We start from the raw sequence: 14,254 nt of genomic DNA on the forward strand, positions 1-14,254 counted from the left end.
TTGCGATAAATTGAAGTGAGTGACAGCTTTTTAGTGATTAGCGTTATATGAAAGCACTATTTGCTCGCTTTCCAGGCTATAATCGATTCAGAATTTAAATAAAAGTTGTTTTACGTGCTGCTAGCAGGACCAACAGCCACATACCCTGTAACTTACATGCAGCAAAGTTTCAGGAGTGACATATTCCACATCCCTCATATAAATACGGGATTCACTTTCGAAATAGTTGCTTAGCCTATATCCACCGCCTCAATGGCAGGCAAGTATTTCAATTTAGTTTAAAAATAGCTCCTCTTCATAACATATGGATCACGTCCAACATGTGATTATAAATACCTTTCTCTTGTAATAGTGTGGTGGTTGAAGAGAGATCCCCTCATATGATTGTAAAGCGCGTTGGGTGTACAGCAATTCAATGAAAGCGCTATATAAAAAATGCCTCATGCCTAAAACAGTACAGTACGGACTTTCCTCCATCTCATCCGTTCTGCTTTTTCAGTCACTCCGTTTGGTCGATTTGAGCATCCATAAACAACGCAAAACACAGGCATGTTTCTGCTAGTGATTCCTGCGGAGAGAAAAATCACTTCCTGACCTCCGGCTGCATTTCGCGTCATCAGTGACGTCATGTGCAAACAACCTATTTAGGGTACATTTTTTAACTTGAGCCAATGGGCAAGTTATTTATTTTTCATTGGCTCAAGTTAAAAAATATAGATGTGAATCATTACCCTACATTTTTTTAATTGGATGAATTAAACATTTTTTTCAGTGCAGAATAAGTGACAGGCCGAAACTATCACAATAAATTAGTAATAATAATTGACTAGGATTTACTTTAGTTTAACAGTTGTAACAAATAAGTATGTTTACAATGAAATAAAGTTCCTAAACGGTTTCCATTTGAGTATGCTGACATGACAGTCAGAACATGAAGTCCTGGACAAACAGACAACAGGGCTACTAGTAGCCTACAATACACTCAACAGAGACTCAAAGCAAGCTACAGTGCAAATAAATAAGCCAACACGATTTGTTCCTCATGAGGATGAGGAGGAACAGCTGTTCTCACATCTCATGAAAATGCGTATTAATAGCACGATTTTCTGTTTCTATTTGGCGTGCTATTTATATGCAGAAATTGACGTTGGTGTGCACATAATATGCCATTTTCGTGTGCACATGATACGCAGTTTGTTTGCGTGCATATATACACAGTTTTGGCGTGCACATACTACGCACCCCACACCTCTAATCCTATGCGTATCATATGCACGCCAAAGTCAATTTCTGCATATAAAGAAGACGCCAAATAGAAACAGGAACTCGTGGTATTGATACGCACTTAGTTTCAAGAGCTCGGGTAGGGATGTGAGGAGCAGTGATGATGACTTCTACATGACTAGTCCTTTGTGATTAATAGATTGGGATTTAAAAACAGACTGGGATCTTTTCGTGATTATTGCACTCGCAAACTAAAATTAGTAAGTTTAGCATAGCCTTTCTATGACATTTTAGAAAACATGATCTATTTTCTATGCCTAAAAATCGCCGTTTTAAATGACTAAAACTTGCTGAAGTTGGTTCTTCTTTTCTTCGGTCCTGCAGCCGACATTCACATGATGCTGTTCAGGAAATGACTCTGAATCAGCCCTACGGAGTTCACAGAGTCTGAAGCGCCTCAGACGGAGAAAGAAACCAAGCTGTGCTGTAAAGGAAGAGGGAAACAAAGCGGGAAGCAGCTGCTTCCGGTCCGATAACGCGCCGCGTCAGTCCGTCTCGGTGTGAAACTGACAAAACACGAAGACGTCAGATCCATTCAAGAAATGCAACACAGGTCACAACGTGGAAACTATTAACTTTCAGGAGAAAACAAAACTAGTCGAAGAGCAATTAAAATCAATCTTAAAGAAGAGTTATGACATATTTGTAATATAGGCTAGTACGCTACATGTGTAGTGTTAAATAATGACTATAGTATCTAGTTTAATTTGATGATAACATTCACTCAGCTTTCACTTAAATGTTTAGAAAAAAAAACGCCTAAAGCAGAAGAAGCGGGTTGTAGCACTTATTTCCTCACGGACGCGTAAAATTCCTTTATTGTGTTTTTCAAACACTGATACCGATTTCTTGACGATGTGTCTGTCTGATCTAATATCACCGCCTGCTGGACAACTGACACAAAGCAGATCAGATCAGATCAGATCACAGCAGTTCATCGCGGACCCGCCACATTTCAGAAGAAAATAAACATGATTTCTTCCATAAATATAATATGGTAGTCTATTTTTAGCGCTTGTGAGATCATCTGCATTGCCACATTATTCCCAGAACAGCTATAGGCACCTTTCCACAATAAATCATAATTTATTGTATTGCATCCCAATATTTCACTTCTACCTGTGTCGTGTTTTGTTATTCTCAGTGGTAACGGCCATTGGATTCTCATCTTTAGGGTAGAGTGGGGAAACGCCCCCCTACTGTTTTTCCCAAAATAACCACAAGATAAGATCAAGACAGATTTTTATTGTAACTACGGGCTACGCAGACAAGAGTGATGTAGAAGTATTCGCTGTGAAGCTTACACTGCTGATGCACCGGAGAGAAAACGATTTCACAGCAAATTATCTCATCCTCAGCAGAAAGAAAAAGTGTTTAAAGCTTGTTATGTTGTAGAACATCGCAGTTATATATGATACGAGAACAGCTTGTAGATAGGGAGTTATAGAATACAAATATAGCCTAATTCTATTTTCAGAATAACATAATTTTTTTCTCAAACAGTCGGGGGCAATGGGCAATTACTGTAGTTATCTGATCTGAACATCAAATCCTTTGTTTTTCCATCAAATGTATTTTAACTAGTTGGTTGAATAAAAATATTTGGATTTTATATTAAAAAATCAGTTAGCATCAGCTAACAAAATGTTTCAAATAGGCTATTATAATGTTGTAATTCATAATTATTGATTATATATATTTTTAATTTTAAGCTAAAACTGCCTGTACTCTGATTTTGCTGTAAATGTTTAAAGCAAATTGCTTTGTCAGACTGGGACACCTATGAAGCAAAACGCCCCCTTGGTACAAATTTAATTTAAAAGAAAAAAAATCTAATAACATGAAAACTCTGTACATTTTTCATACTTTGTTTATAATTTATGTCATTGTCACTAAAACTATGATAACTTTTCTGAACACATTTAACTTTTGTTTCACAGAAAAAAATGACACAGTCCTTAAGGGGTGCGTCTTTACCCTATTATATAAGCCTTGTACTTTGTTACTGTAAAAATTACTGTAATTTATTTTAAAATATCAGATAGCCTATACCATAGAGACAGTTCTTAACATAACTTTGTAAGCACTGTATATTTAAAAGGAATATATAATGTGAAGCATTAGTTACGTGCTAACCTGTGTATTAGTCCAGTTAAAATGTGGTGGTCATGAAAATGTAAGTGAAAAAAAAAAGGAAATGAATATTTCTTCCTTTTCTTCTCATTTGCTCTATGGAAGCAATAATATTAGTTGTGTCATCGATCGATTGCTTTTCTCTTTGGAGCGTTCACCTGTTGCCGCTCAGACAGTACAGACGCTGGCGGTGAGAAAGCAGCTCCGTGACCTGTGTTCATTTTATACACATTTATCTCCTCTTATCAGGTATGTAATGCACATGGTGTGAATGTGAAAATATTATGGATTATGTCAGTTATGGAGTAGTTGTCAGTATTTGAATAGTTGAATAAATTAAGTTTTGTAAGTGTTGATACCAAGTTCGCTGTGTATCCTAATCGTGCTAGTCATCACATGCTAGTAATGGAGAAAACGTGGTCATACGATTACTGCATTTATTGCAGGAAAGATGAATGTAATGTATATTTTTTTGAGAATTAAGTGTAAATGTGTGTTCCAAAAGTTTATTAAACAGTTTATATGCATTCCTGTATTTGAAATATAAATCCCTGGTGAGTTAAGTTAAAAATGTGTACGGGAAAATATATAACAGTTCATTAAATCGAGTTTACACGATGTGAGTGTTAAACATGTACAGTTAAAGTGAATATATCCTTATTAAGGTGAAATTGTGAACGTGAAATGCTGTGAGATCTTAAAAAGACATATAAAAAATGTGTTAAAAGGTATATTAAATACTGAAATACTTGTATAATTCATATATTTAAATTGATGTTGTAAAAAAACAGCTTCATTCATCTCATAGTACTGTTGAAAATAATGTATTCCATGCATATTGAATAACTAAGTTTATTTTTATTGATTTGTTATTGGTAGGGAGGTAACGATTCACTCAACTCACGATTCGATTCACAATTTTTTTTTTTAACAAAATTAGATTTAAGACAAATTATAAATTAAATGTGTCCTTTTATTATTGCTTGGACAAAATACTGTACGTTTCTTTGTGAAATTGAAATATAATAATATACTAATATAGCCCTTTTGTTGGTTTTGATTGCTTCTATTGTCCTCATTTGTTAGTCGCTTTGGATAAAAGCGTCTGCTAAATAACAAAATTTAGATATAATGTAATTAACAAAACTAAATTGAAATTTTAAAACAAGCCCCAAATCAAATAAATAAATAACACAAATAAAATAAATCTCTTCATATAAACAAACTAAGGCTTTGTCTGTGCTCTTTCCATTTAAAATTAGAGGCAACCACTGCATTTTAATCATGATCCAAACAAAGATGCTGCATACATGCAACATGAGCAGTTTTTAATCTAAATTAGATTGTATAATTTAGAAATTTGAAGCAAAAACAGAATGGTTTGACTTCAGTTTTGTGAAACTATGCATAAAAAATATCTGCATGAAACAGAAACAGCAGACGAGCTGAACGAGATGCAGATTCACTCTCTGCCAGCAGGTGGCACTTAAAGCGTTTCCTTGGTTTCCGCTGTAAACAAAGCAGCGCTGCACTTATGAACTTTAATATGCGTTATACAGAGGCAAGATGAAAAGAAAAAATACCATCGAAAGACAGTAAGTTCCCCTCAGACATACATTCATATAAACTCCTACCCCTAATTGAATCGAGATTTGTTTAGCATCTCAACCTATTTGAATCGTCACATATTTGAATCAATTTTCAACCGGCTCGCAGTTCATCGTTACATCCCTAGTTATTGGAGAAACTGGTTAAAACACTTTATTGTTGCTCAGACAATACAGACTCTGGCAGTGAAAAAGCAGCTCCGTGTCCTGTGTTCATTTTATACACATTGATCAGACGGTGAGGGTGCTACAAAAACACGGAGCGCCGTCAAACTTTCGTCAGTTATTTACAACATAATGACATTTATACACCTTCCTAGTACAGTCTAGGGCTCATTTAGGGCAAAGGCAATGGTTTCCTTTAAACTATTCTGAGTGTATTTGTTTTGATCATATGCCTTTAAGATGAAATGGTATATATTAAAAATCAGTTTTACAGTTTTTCTCAGTGGCTTTGGTGCATTTCTCATATCAGAAATTAAATTCTCAAAACTACTTGTTCAACCTCCACATCATATAGTCAATTGTGCACATTATAAAAGCAGTTTCTCATTCTTTTGAACAAGTTGCAATTGCTTTGGTACATTCATGCAAATGATTATGTACATTTGTCTGCGGTTTCCTACATTATCGAGAAATGCACCAAAGCGACTGAGAAAAACTGTAATGGTAGACAGCGAGGTAAAGTGTCTGAGTTATTATAATTAAGTGTTGTATTCAAGTATTATTTTGGGGCATTTGTAATTACTCAGTTTTATCATTTTTATCTCGCATTCCAAAAAAAAAAGGTACTCCTTGTTCCTTAAAGTTTTTTTTTTTTTTGAATAAAAGCAAGTGAAATGTTCTTCCAAACCATTTTCAAGGTTAATGCTTTATCAAGATTCAAACCAATCAACACTACCCTAACCTAAACCTCAACCCCAGCTGATAGTGTCATGAAAGCAGACATACTTTGAGTTTTTACTTTCAGTACTTTTGTTGTGCTACGACAGATAATCAGCAGCGAATCAGCAGTCGTTCAGCGAAGCCGTTCATCAGCACATCCAGCCATCAGCCGCCTGAACATGGCTTTTGTGTCACAACAGCAGCAGTTTGCACCTTAAAGAAGGTTTACCTTAACCAACAGTCTGCAAATCATCTGCATCAGCAGGTCTAATGGTGGAGGAGAAATGGGTGATGAATTGCTAACGGACTCACACTGCAAATCTTTAGCTTAATGTGTTTATACTTTTCAAAGCATATTTGACTATTTTTGTTTTCCAGTAAAATATGGAAGCATCAAGATGAGCAAAACTGTACGATTTGTTTGTTGTTTATATATCTATAATATTCAAGCAGGCAAAGCTGATGATAGATAGATAGATAGATAGATAGATAGATAGATAGATAGATAGATAGACTACTAAAACTTAAACTGAAAATATAAAAATAAAACTAATTCAAAAGATCAAATAACCATAATATAATAGCATATAAATTATATTTAAATAACATAGTTGCAACCCACAGTATTTAATATGTTAATACTAAATGATTGTAATAAAATGTCATTATATTATTGAATATAATCACCAACAACAGGCCACAGATCAGCTCTAAACATAAAGACGCTACAAAGCCACTTCTCTCTGTGGTGTTTGAGCTGTACTGACGCCCTCTAGAGGCTGGCAGCGGTACTCACAGAGTAGATAGATAGATAGATAGATAGATAGATAGATAGTTAGATTTACTTGTGTATGTTGATCATGTATTTTTCCCTTTAACATACACTGGTTTACTATGAAGTCACATTTTCTTGAGTTGAAAAGCTGTTAGATGGAGAGGAAACCTTACTTAATCTGACCCTTAACATTACATTTGTTGATATAACTTAATGTATTAAACTTGATTTAGTCTTTGAATAATGTTTTTTTTTCCCAATGAGAAAACGTTAATTTAGATGTCATTAAAATGAAGCACTTTCTTCGATTATGTAAGCAACCCAAAGTTCCTGCTCTATTGTCTGCTCTTCATTAGCATGATGGCCCATTGAATCATGGCCGTTTACAGCGAGAATGGAAATGATCTTAAAATGCTAATGGCCTCATCAGGTTGTTGGCTCAGGATTGGTCGTCTGTTCTGCTGCTCTGATCATTTAAAGCCTCCACAGCACACAGATTTCAGTAGATCTCTTCTGCACTGACTGAAGTCACCAGACTTATTTTCTTTCTGAAAAATCCACATTTGGACATCGAAATGGCTTCTGAGAGGTAAGCACTTTACTTTTGCTGTCTAGTTTCTACTGAATCGGGTCATTACATCTGAGTTCATTACAAAACACAGCATTTATTGGCATTTAAAAGCATTTGAATTAAACTATCGGTAAACTACAGACTACACATGCAATCCAGAACAATTGAAATCACATGGCGCATGGTTTCTGGTCTTTGTAATAATTTTTTTAACACTATAATTGAAAAGCTCCATGTTCATACATACAGCAGTCTAATTTTATAAAAATGGTTTTTACAGATAAACCACAAACCTAAAGAAAGGATTGTAATAAATAAACGAATAATGATTAATAAACAACATTTTAAATGTTTACATTTCAAGCCCTTTCAGTTCAGTGTTTTCTATTTGTTAGCAAAATGTCTTATTTTATTGCACTGGATGGCAGCAAGTTCTAGGGGAAAAAACAAACACCTGTAGACTCTCCGTAGGTGTAATGGTTTTTCTGCTGTACAAACTGCATTTTCTATCCTCTCACTCTAACCCTAGAGTCCTCACACACAACTACATGCACTTTTACATTCTCAAAACACTTCATTCTGTGTGACTTACAATCTTCTTTCCTCATGGGGAACAACAATTTCCACACAAGGACACAATTTACTGACATTACCATTATTGTGGGGACATTTGGTGTCCTCATAGGGAATACCAGTACACACACACACACACACACACACAAATTCATTCATGTCTCTAAAGTGATAAATCCTGGATCTCATGACTCCCTCTATTCTTCTCAGAGCTGATGTCCTTCACTTTTCTCCTACAGGGTTCTTTCAGCAGGCCAGTGCTGGCGGATCTTGCAGTCTGCTGAAGATGATTTCTTGAAAGTCATTGCTAAAGTGATGATAGACGATATAGGAGAAATGACGAGAGAACAGGAGCTGCTGGTGCTGTATTTCCTGGAGGCCTTAGTGATGCTGTGGTTCCTCCAAGAGCCAGATGTGGTGAAGAATATGACCGTGAGTGACAATGACCTGTACATAGACTTACACACTTATATCACCAGAAATCTCAAAATAATATGAATTTTAGTACATAAATTGAAAACAAATGACACATGCATATGAATGTTAAGAAATTCCCTACAGGTGACCTAAAATGGTCCACGCATATTGACAATAAATAACTAAAATACTCAAATTAGAAATGTCAAATATGTTTAATCAAGACAGATTTTTCATGTATTTTTGAGAGAATTTTGTGCGTTTTTGACATTGTAGCCAATGACGTTATTGACCCACATGATTGTAGGTGATGTTGTGAAACGGTCAGTTAAATCTGCTCAGTTTTAGTGTTTGACTGAGAGATTATTTGTCTGAATTTTGCAGGTTTCTGATTGGCTGCAGCGGACATACATTGAGGGAAATGGTGAACGAACCATGGTGGAAGTAAATGAATGCAATGCCTTTGTCCTGTCAAAGGAGGAGGAAGCGGTAAGATTAATAATAAATGATATTAAAAGGAAGCTGCTTGGATCTGTCAGAACCTCACAACTTTCTCTTCTGTCCATCGTGCAGTGGTTTGATGGTTACTACGAATATCTGCGTTCAGCGATGATCAAGAGGAGGCAAACGAGATGCCGTTTAGATGAAGCTGAGAAATTCTTCATATCTTCTTCAGGGAATCCGGTTGACAATCCCTCTGAAGATCTAAAGAAACTGCATGATGAGTGAGTGCACTGAAAAGAAACCTTTATTTATTTTAACATTTATTAATTTTATTAATTTGTAAAACCATCTTTCATTCTGGTTTGCAGGTATTGTCTCCCAAGCATCACCAGCAATATGGCCAGATCTTTTGTACACACTGCCATGCAAAACTATGATTTGACAGATGAGGAGGAACTTTTAAGGTACTTCACCTACTCGACAGGCACTGAGGAGAAACCTCAGTCCAGTCCTGCTGCTGCTTTATTGTATGTTATCCACCCTGTTCTTAATCATTCACTGAGGTGTGCACTTTTGTTTCTTTAGTCCAGCTGAAGAGCCTGAGCCCATATGGATGAATGCGAACACAGCCTTTTGCTTGCTGAAGATGTCGCATCCAGTAACGGTGCATGCAGTGCTTCCAGAAAAAGCTGCACGAATGCACATCTCAAGGAAATATGAGAGCCATTGCCTCTCGCTTTGGTGTGCCAATCAAAAGAAACTCCGTGAGCGTCTTGTCCTTGGTAAGTTGTTCATTCAGATATACAAAACTCATATTCTATATTTGGGTATTACATCAACTTTGGCATTTTTGTGTCCCAAATGTATACTCCAAAACAGTTTTATTTACCCACATAAAGTACTACTTAACATATTCTGCATTTTGGGGCTGTCAATGGATTAAGATATGGAAGAGTAAACTTAAGTCATAATCTTTAGATCATCTGTTTACTAGAATTTAGTGCTCAACATTATATTTTGTACCAAAAAACGACCACCTTAATTACTTTTTAATTAGATTACAAACTAGTGCTGCATGTCAAATAATATTTTTTTTTGTTCTCAAATGTTTGTGTACTTGAAAGAAAAAAAGTTAAGTATGGTGTGCCACAAGGCTCGGTAGTAGGTCCTCTGCTTTGCTCCTTGTATATAAGACATTATCAAAAATGTTGAAAGTATGAAGTGTGAAAATGATTTCTGCATGCTCCCTGAACCACACTTCCACAATGTGAGCCTAATGAATCTCAGCATTGTTGTCCTGGAATAAGCAAAACATTTTGACCATACATTCTGTATAAAATTTATTTGCAAAGACAAATGTTAGTCATTTAGTCTAGTCACGGTGTGAAAAAAGTTCCATCAATATGATCTAATATCATGAGCTAATATAATCTTGTTTCTGCAGATACCTTTGGGCCATCTCGGCCACCTGAGAGCAAAGTACACAGCTGGATTGAGAAGCAGGGATGGATGGAGAACGTGCCAGATGCTACTGAGGTTATGAAGGACTGGAAGCCTCCACGAAGCCTCCAAGCACCGACAGACAGTAAATCAATCCGTCAGATGAGCCGCAGGCAGTGCTGGAAAGGCCTGCAGCTGATGAACAGAGAAGGCAAGGGTCTCGGTGTGGTCACCATCAGGCCGTTTGCTTGCGGAGAGGTGATCTGTGACTTCCACGGCCGGCTGATCTCCAGGGACGAGGGACTGCAGATCCACCAGAACACTGAGGCACAAGCTGGACATTTGTTTTTCTATACCAACAAGAATGGACAGGGCATGTGTTTGGATGCTCATGAGGAGCGCTGCGACTGCCATCCAAACAAATCTACGTTTGGCAGACAAATTAAACACTCGGCCAAACGCGCCAATCTCAGTCCTAGACTGCACTTTGTGGAGGATGAACCGGTCATACTTTTCATGGCCACACGGGACATTCAGACCGGCGAAGAGATCCGCTATGACTATGGAGATAACAAAAGGTCCTTCGCTGGCGACGGTCTGGATCTGACGCTGTCCTAAATCAAGATGGACATTATGTGGACTATGCACAGGCCTTCTGGAAAATATCTTTATTTGAATGGGACTTAATTGTTGTCCCGTTTTTATCTATATTGTTTTAAAAATGTGACAACAGATAATCATATAAAACAATTACATTTAAAAAGCATTGATAATTTGTCCCTCTTGTCTTTAACAAGCCAAAATAATCACACAACACAGCTATTCTCAGCTATTGAGAGTTTTACTTTTTTTCTATGCATTTATAAAATAAAGGTCTGTTAAAATAAAAGGAAAACCTGACGTCTATTTTGTGTTCTCAAAATGTAATGTTTTCTGAAACTTTCTTCAGTTTGCTGAAATGAAGACTGACACAACATGTTAAATTGTAATTAAAGTTTCATTTTTATGTATTAGAATGAAGCTCATTCAAACTAAAGCTCTAGTCAGAAAAGATCTTTATTACAAAAGTTATCAAGAGTTGTGAAGGCACTAGAATGGTTTAAAATCTCTCTCTCTCTCACACACACACACACACACACACACAGGCAGGCAGCGTAATACGGCTTCAGCAGAGGACTTTCCCTTGAGGATCATTAAACGACTGAGAACTATTAAACATTACTGTACAGTTAGACGAGTGATAAGAATCTGAACGACACGAGTCGAGGGGTGAGTAGATTTGGTCAGCTTGAGTCGAGCTCATGATCAAATATACACAGTCCCGATCCACCACTACAGTAGACAAACTAACCTACAGATCATCAAAAACCCCTCTCCATCATAATATCAAACAGCATCAGAAATACTGTATTTTTATATTATAGACATTATGAATAAGCAGTAACAGCTACTACTGTCATTGTCTTTCTCTGCTGTCTGTCACAGGTCCAGTAAGGCGGTGCAATATTCAATAAATTAATACTAAAACAGTGTTTTACCTCAATGCTAGTAAACAGCCAACATCCTTTGACTTCTTGAAAACATGAGTAACGAAAGCAGAGGAAGGATGATCTCTGCTGTGTCCATCGCTCCGTTCCACGCAGGAGACTCGAGTTCTCCTTCAGACGTAAAACCCTAAACATTCACGTCACTCACCCTCATGATCTATTACATGTTCCATGCTGTTCTTTCACTGAACACAGAAGGAGAAGTTACAGAACAGCTCTTTTCCATGCGCTAACAGTTCACAGTTTCTGTTCATTCAAATGTTCGTCATCATTTTGAGTCACTATTATTGCACACAAAGAGCTGCATGAAATGAGCTGGAAATTTCTCCCTTTGTGTTCAACAGAAGAAACACCAGCATACGAGCGTTTACTCACAACACTGAGGAAATGACAGCATTTTCATTTTTGTGTGAGCTAATGCAGAATGCTACATTCAACTAAAATACACCCTGTTAGAAATACAGCGGGTAAAATAAGCATTGAACACGTCACCATTTTTCTCAGTAACTATATTTCTAAAGGTGCTGTTGACAAGAAATTTTCACCAGATGTCGGTAACAACCCAACTAATCCATACATACAAAGAAAACAATACAAATAAGTTCAGACATTAAGTTCTGTGTAATAAAATGGAATGTCACAGGGAAAAAGTATTGTACCACTGAAATGCATTTATTACTTTGTACAAAAGCCTTTGTAGGCAATGACAGCTGTCTGGAGAAACTAGTCACATGCATTGCTCAGGTGTGATTTTGACCCATTCTTCCACACAAACAGTCTTCAAATCTTGAAGGTTCTGTGGGCCTCTTCTATGAACTCTGACCTTTAGTTCTTATTTTCTATTGGATTCAAGTCAGGTGATTGGCTGGTCATTCTAGCAGCTTTACTTTCTTTCTCTGAAACCAATTGAGAGTTTCCTTGGCTGTGTTTGGCATCATTGTCCAGCCTTGTTTCATCTTCATCATCCTGGTACTGTAGGTGTTGGGACTGTATAATATTCATTTCCACTGACAAGGGGCAGGATTTCTTTCTAATTACTGATAGATTTCTGCTGGTGTCTTGGCTTTCCATGCCTTTTTACACCTCCCTTTCTTTATGTGTTCAATACTTTTTTCCCTGTGTCATTCTACTTTATTACACAGAACTTAATTTCTGAACTTATTTGTTTTGCTTTCTTTGTATGTATGGATTAGTTGGGTTGTTACCCACATGTGGTGAAAAATTCATGTCAACAGCACCTTTAGAAATATAGTTACTGAGAAAAATGGTGATGTGTTCAATACTTATTTTAGCTGCTGTACAAATTGTATTAATATTAACCTCATTGAAGAGCAATGCACCCAAGGCATTCGAAACACTGTGCAAAATGGTCTGAAAGCAGCAGTTGTCCCGTGGCTCATCGGGGCACGTGCAGGAGGCGAGAGGTGTGTCCTGAGAAAGCGTCCCAGTTCCTCCAGAGCACAGCAAACAGGAGGAAGACCAGCAGTGAGGAGACGGAGCGGCTGCGTGTCTTTATCAGCGGGACCACACAGTTGGCAACGGTGGAGACGAAGACCAGCAGCACGGCCATGAGAGCCAGCAGCACGTTGATGAGTTTGCCCATGAGTGTGCGAGCCGTGGCGTTCTCCAGGCCCTCCAGCTGAACCACCTGCTGCTGCTGCTGCTGCAGCTCCATCTTAGAGACGCGCGTCTGACACGCTTCCAGAGCCTCCTGACACACACACACACACACACACACCGCAGGTCAGTCTCACACTAACACACACACAGACTGCTCGACTCCTGCACTAAAATAGCCTGGCATAATAATTACTAGTGTAGCATTACTCTAATATGCCATTTTGTTTACCTTCAACTCTGTCATTGTGTGTGATGATAATAACATTTATTAATTTTGGAGAAAAACTGAATAAGCTTTGGACTTGCTGACACAAGAACAAAGGAATAGTTCACCCAAAAAAATGAAGAAGTGCTGAAAATGTGCACATCCTCAGGCCATCCCAGGTTAGGATGATTTTTTTTCTTGATCAGATTTGGAGAAATGTAGCATTGCATCAGTGTCTCAGCAATGGATGCTCTGCAGTGAATGGGTGCCGTCAGAATGAGAGTCCAAACAGCTGATAAAAACATCACAATAATCCACAAGTAATCCACAGCACTCCAGTCCATCAGTTAACATCTGGAGAAGACAAAAGCTGAAACAAATCTAGCATTAAGACGCTTTTAACTAAAATACAAGTCCATAATCCATAATAACTCTTCCTCCAGTGATCTCCTGTTGTCTCTCACATATTTGTTCAGAGCTGTTTTGGCTTGTAAACGCTGCTTGATCTGTGCAGACTCCTCTCCTGATTCAGACCAGAACACTTTTTCACTGGAGGAAGTGTTATTATGGATTATGGACTCATATTTAAGTGAGAATGGTGGGAGAACTGGAGTGCTGTGGATTACTTGTGGATTATTGTGATGTTTTTATCAGCTGTTTGGACTCTCATTCTGACGGCACCCATTCACTTGCAGTGAGACACTGATGCAATGCTACATTTCTACAAATCTGATGAAGAAACAAACTCATCCT

At 37.4% G+C, this 14,254-nt stretch overlaps 1 protein-coding gene across 1 annotated transcript in view; it reads right to left on the bottom strand.

Moving 5' to 3' along the window:
• Positions 1-12,947: 12,947 nt before the first annotated feature.
• tmcc1a (transmembrane and coiled-coil domain family 1a) overlaps positions 12,948-14,254 on the bottom strand; it is a 9,338-nt gene continuing 8,031 nt past the window's right edge. The window contains exon 4 of the mRNA XM_016454146.1: positions 12,948-13,387. Within this exon, the coding sequence (XP_016309632.1) occupies positions 13,073-13,387 (315 nt within the window). The 3' untranslated portion in view covers positions 12,948-13,072. The remainder of the gene's footprint in view (positions 13,388-14,254) is intronic.

This window comes from Sinocyclocheilus anshuiensis, unplaced genomic scaffold, assembly GCF_001515605.1.
Source record: "Sinocyclocheilus anshuiensis isolate Anshui unplaced genomic scaffold, SAMN03320099.WGS_v1.1 scaffold105, whole genome shotgun sequence".
In the NCBI taxonomy this organism is placed as follows: domain Eukaryota; kingdom Metazoa; phylum Chordata; class Actinopteri; order Cypriniformes; family Cyprinidae; genus Sinocyclocheilus; species Sinocyclocheilus anshuiensis.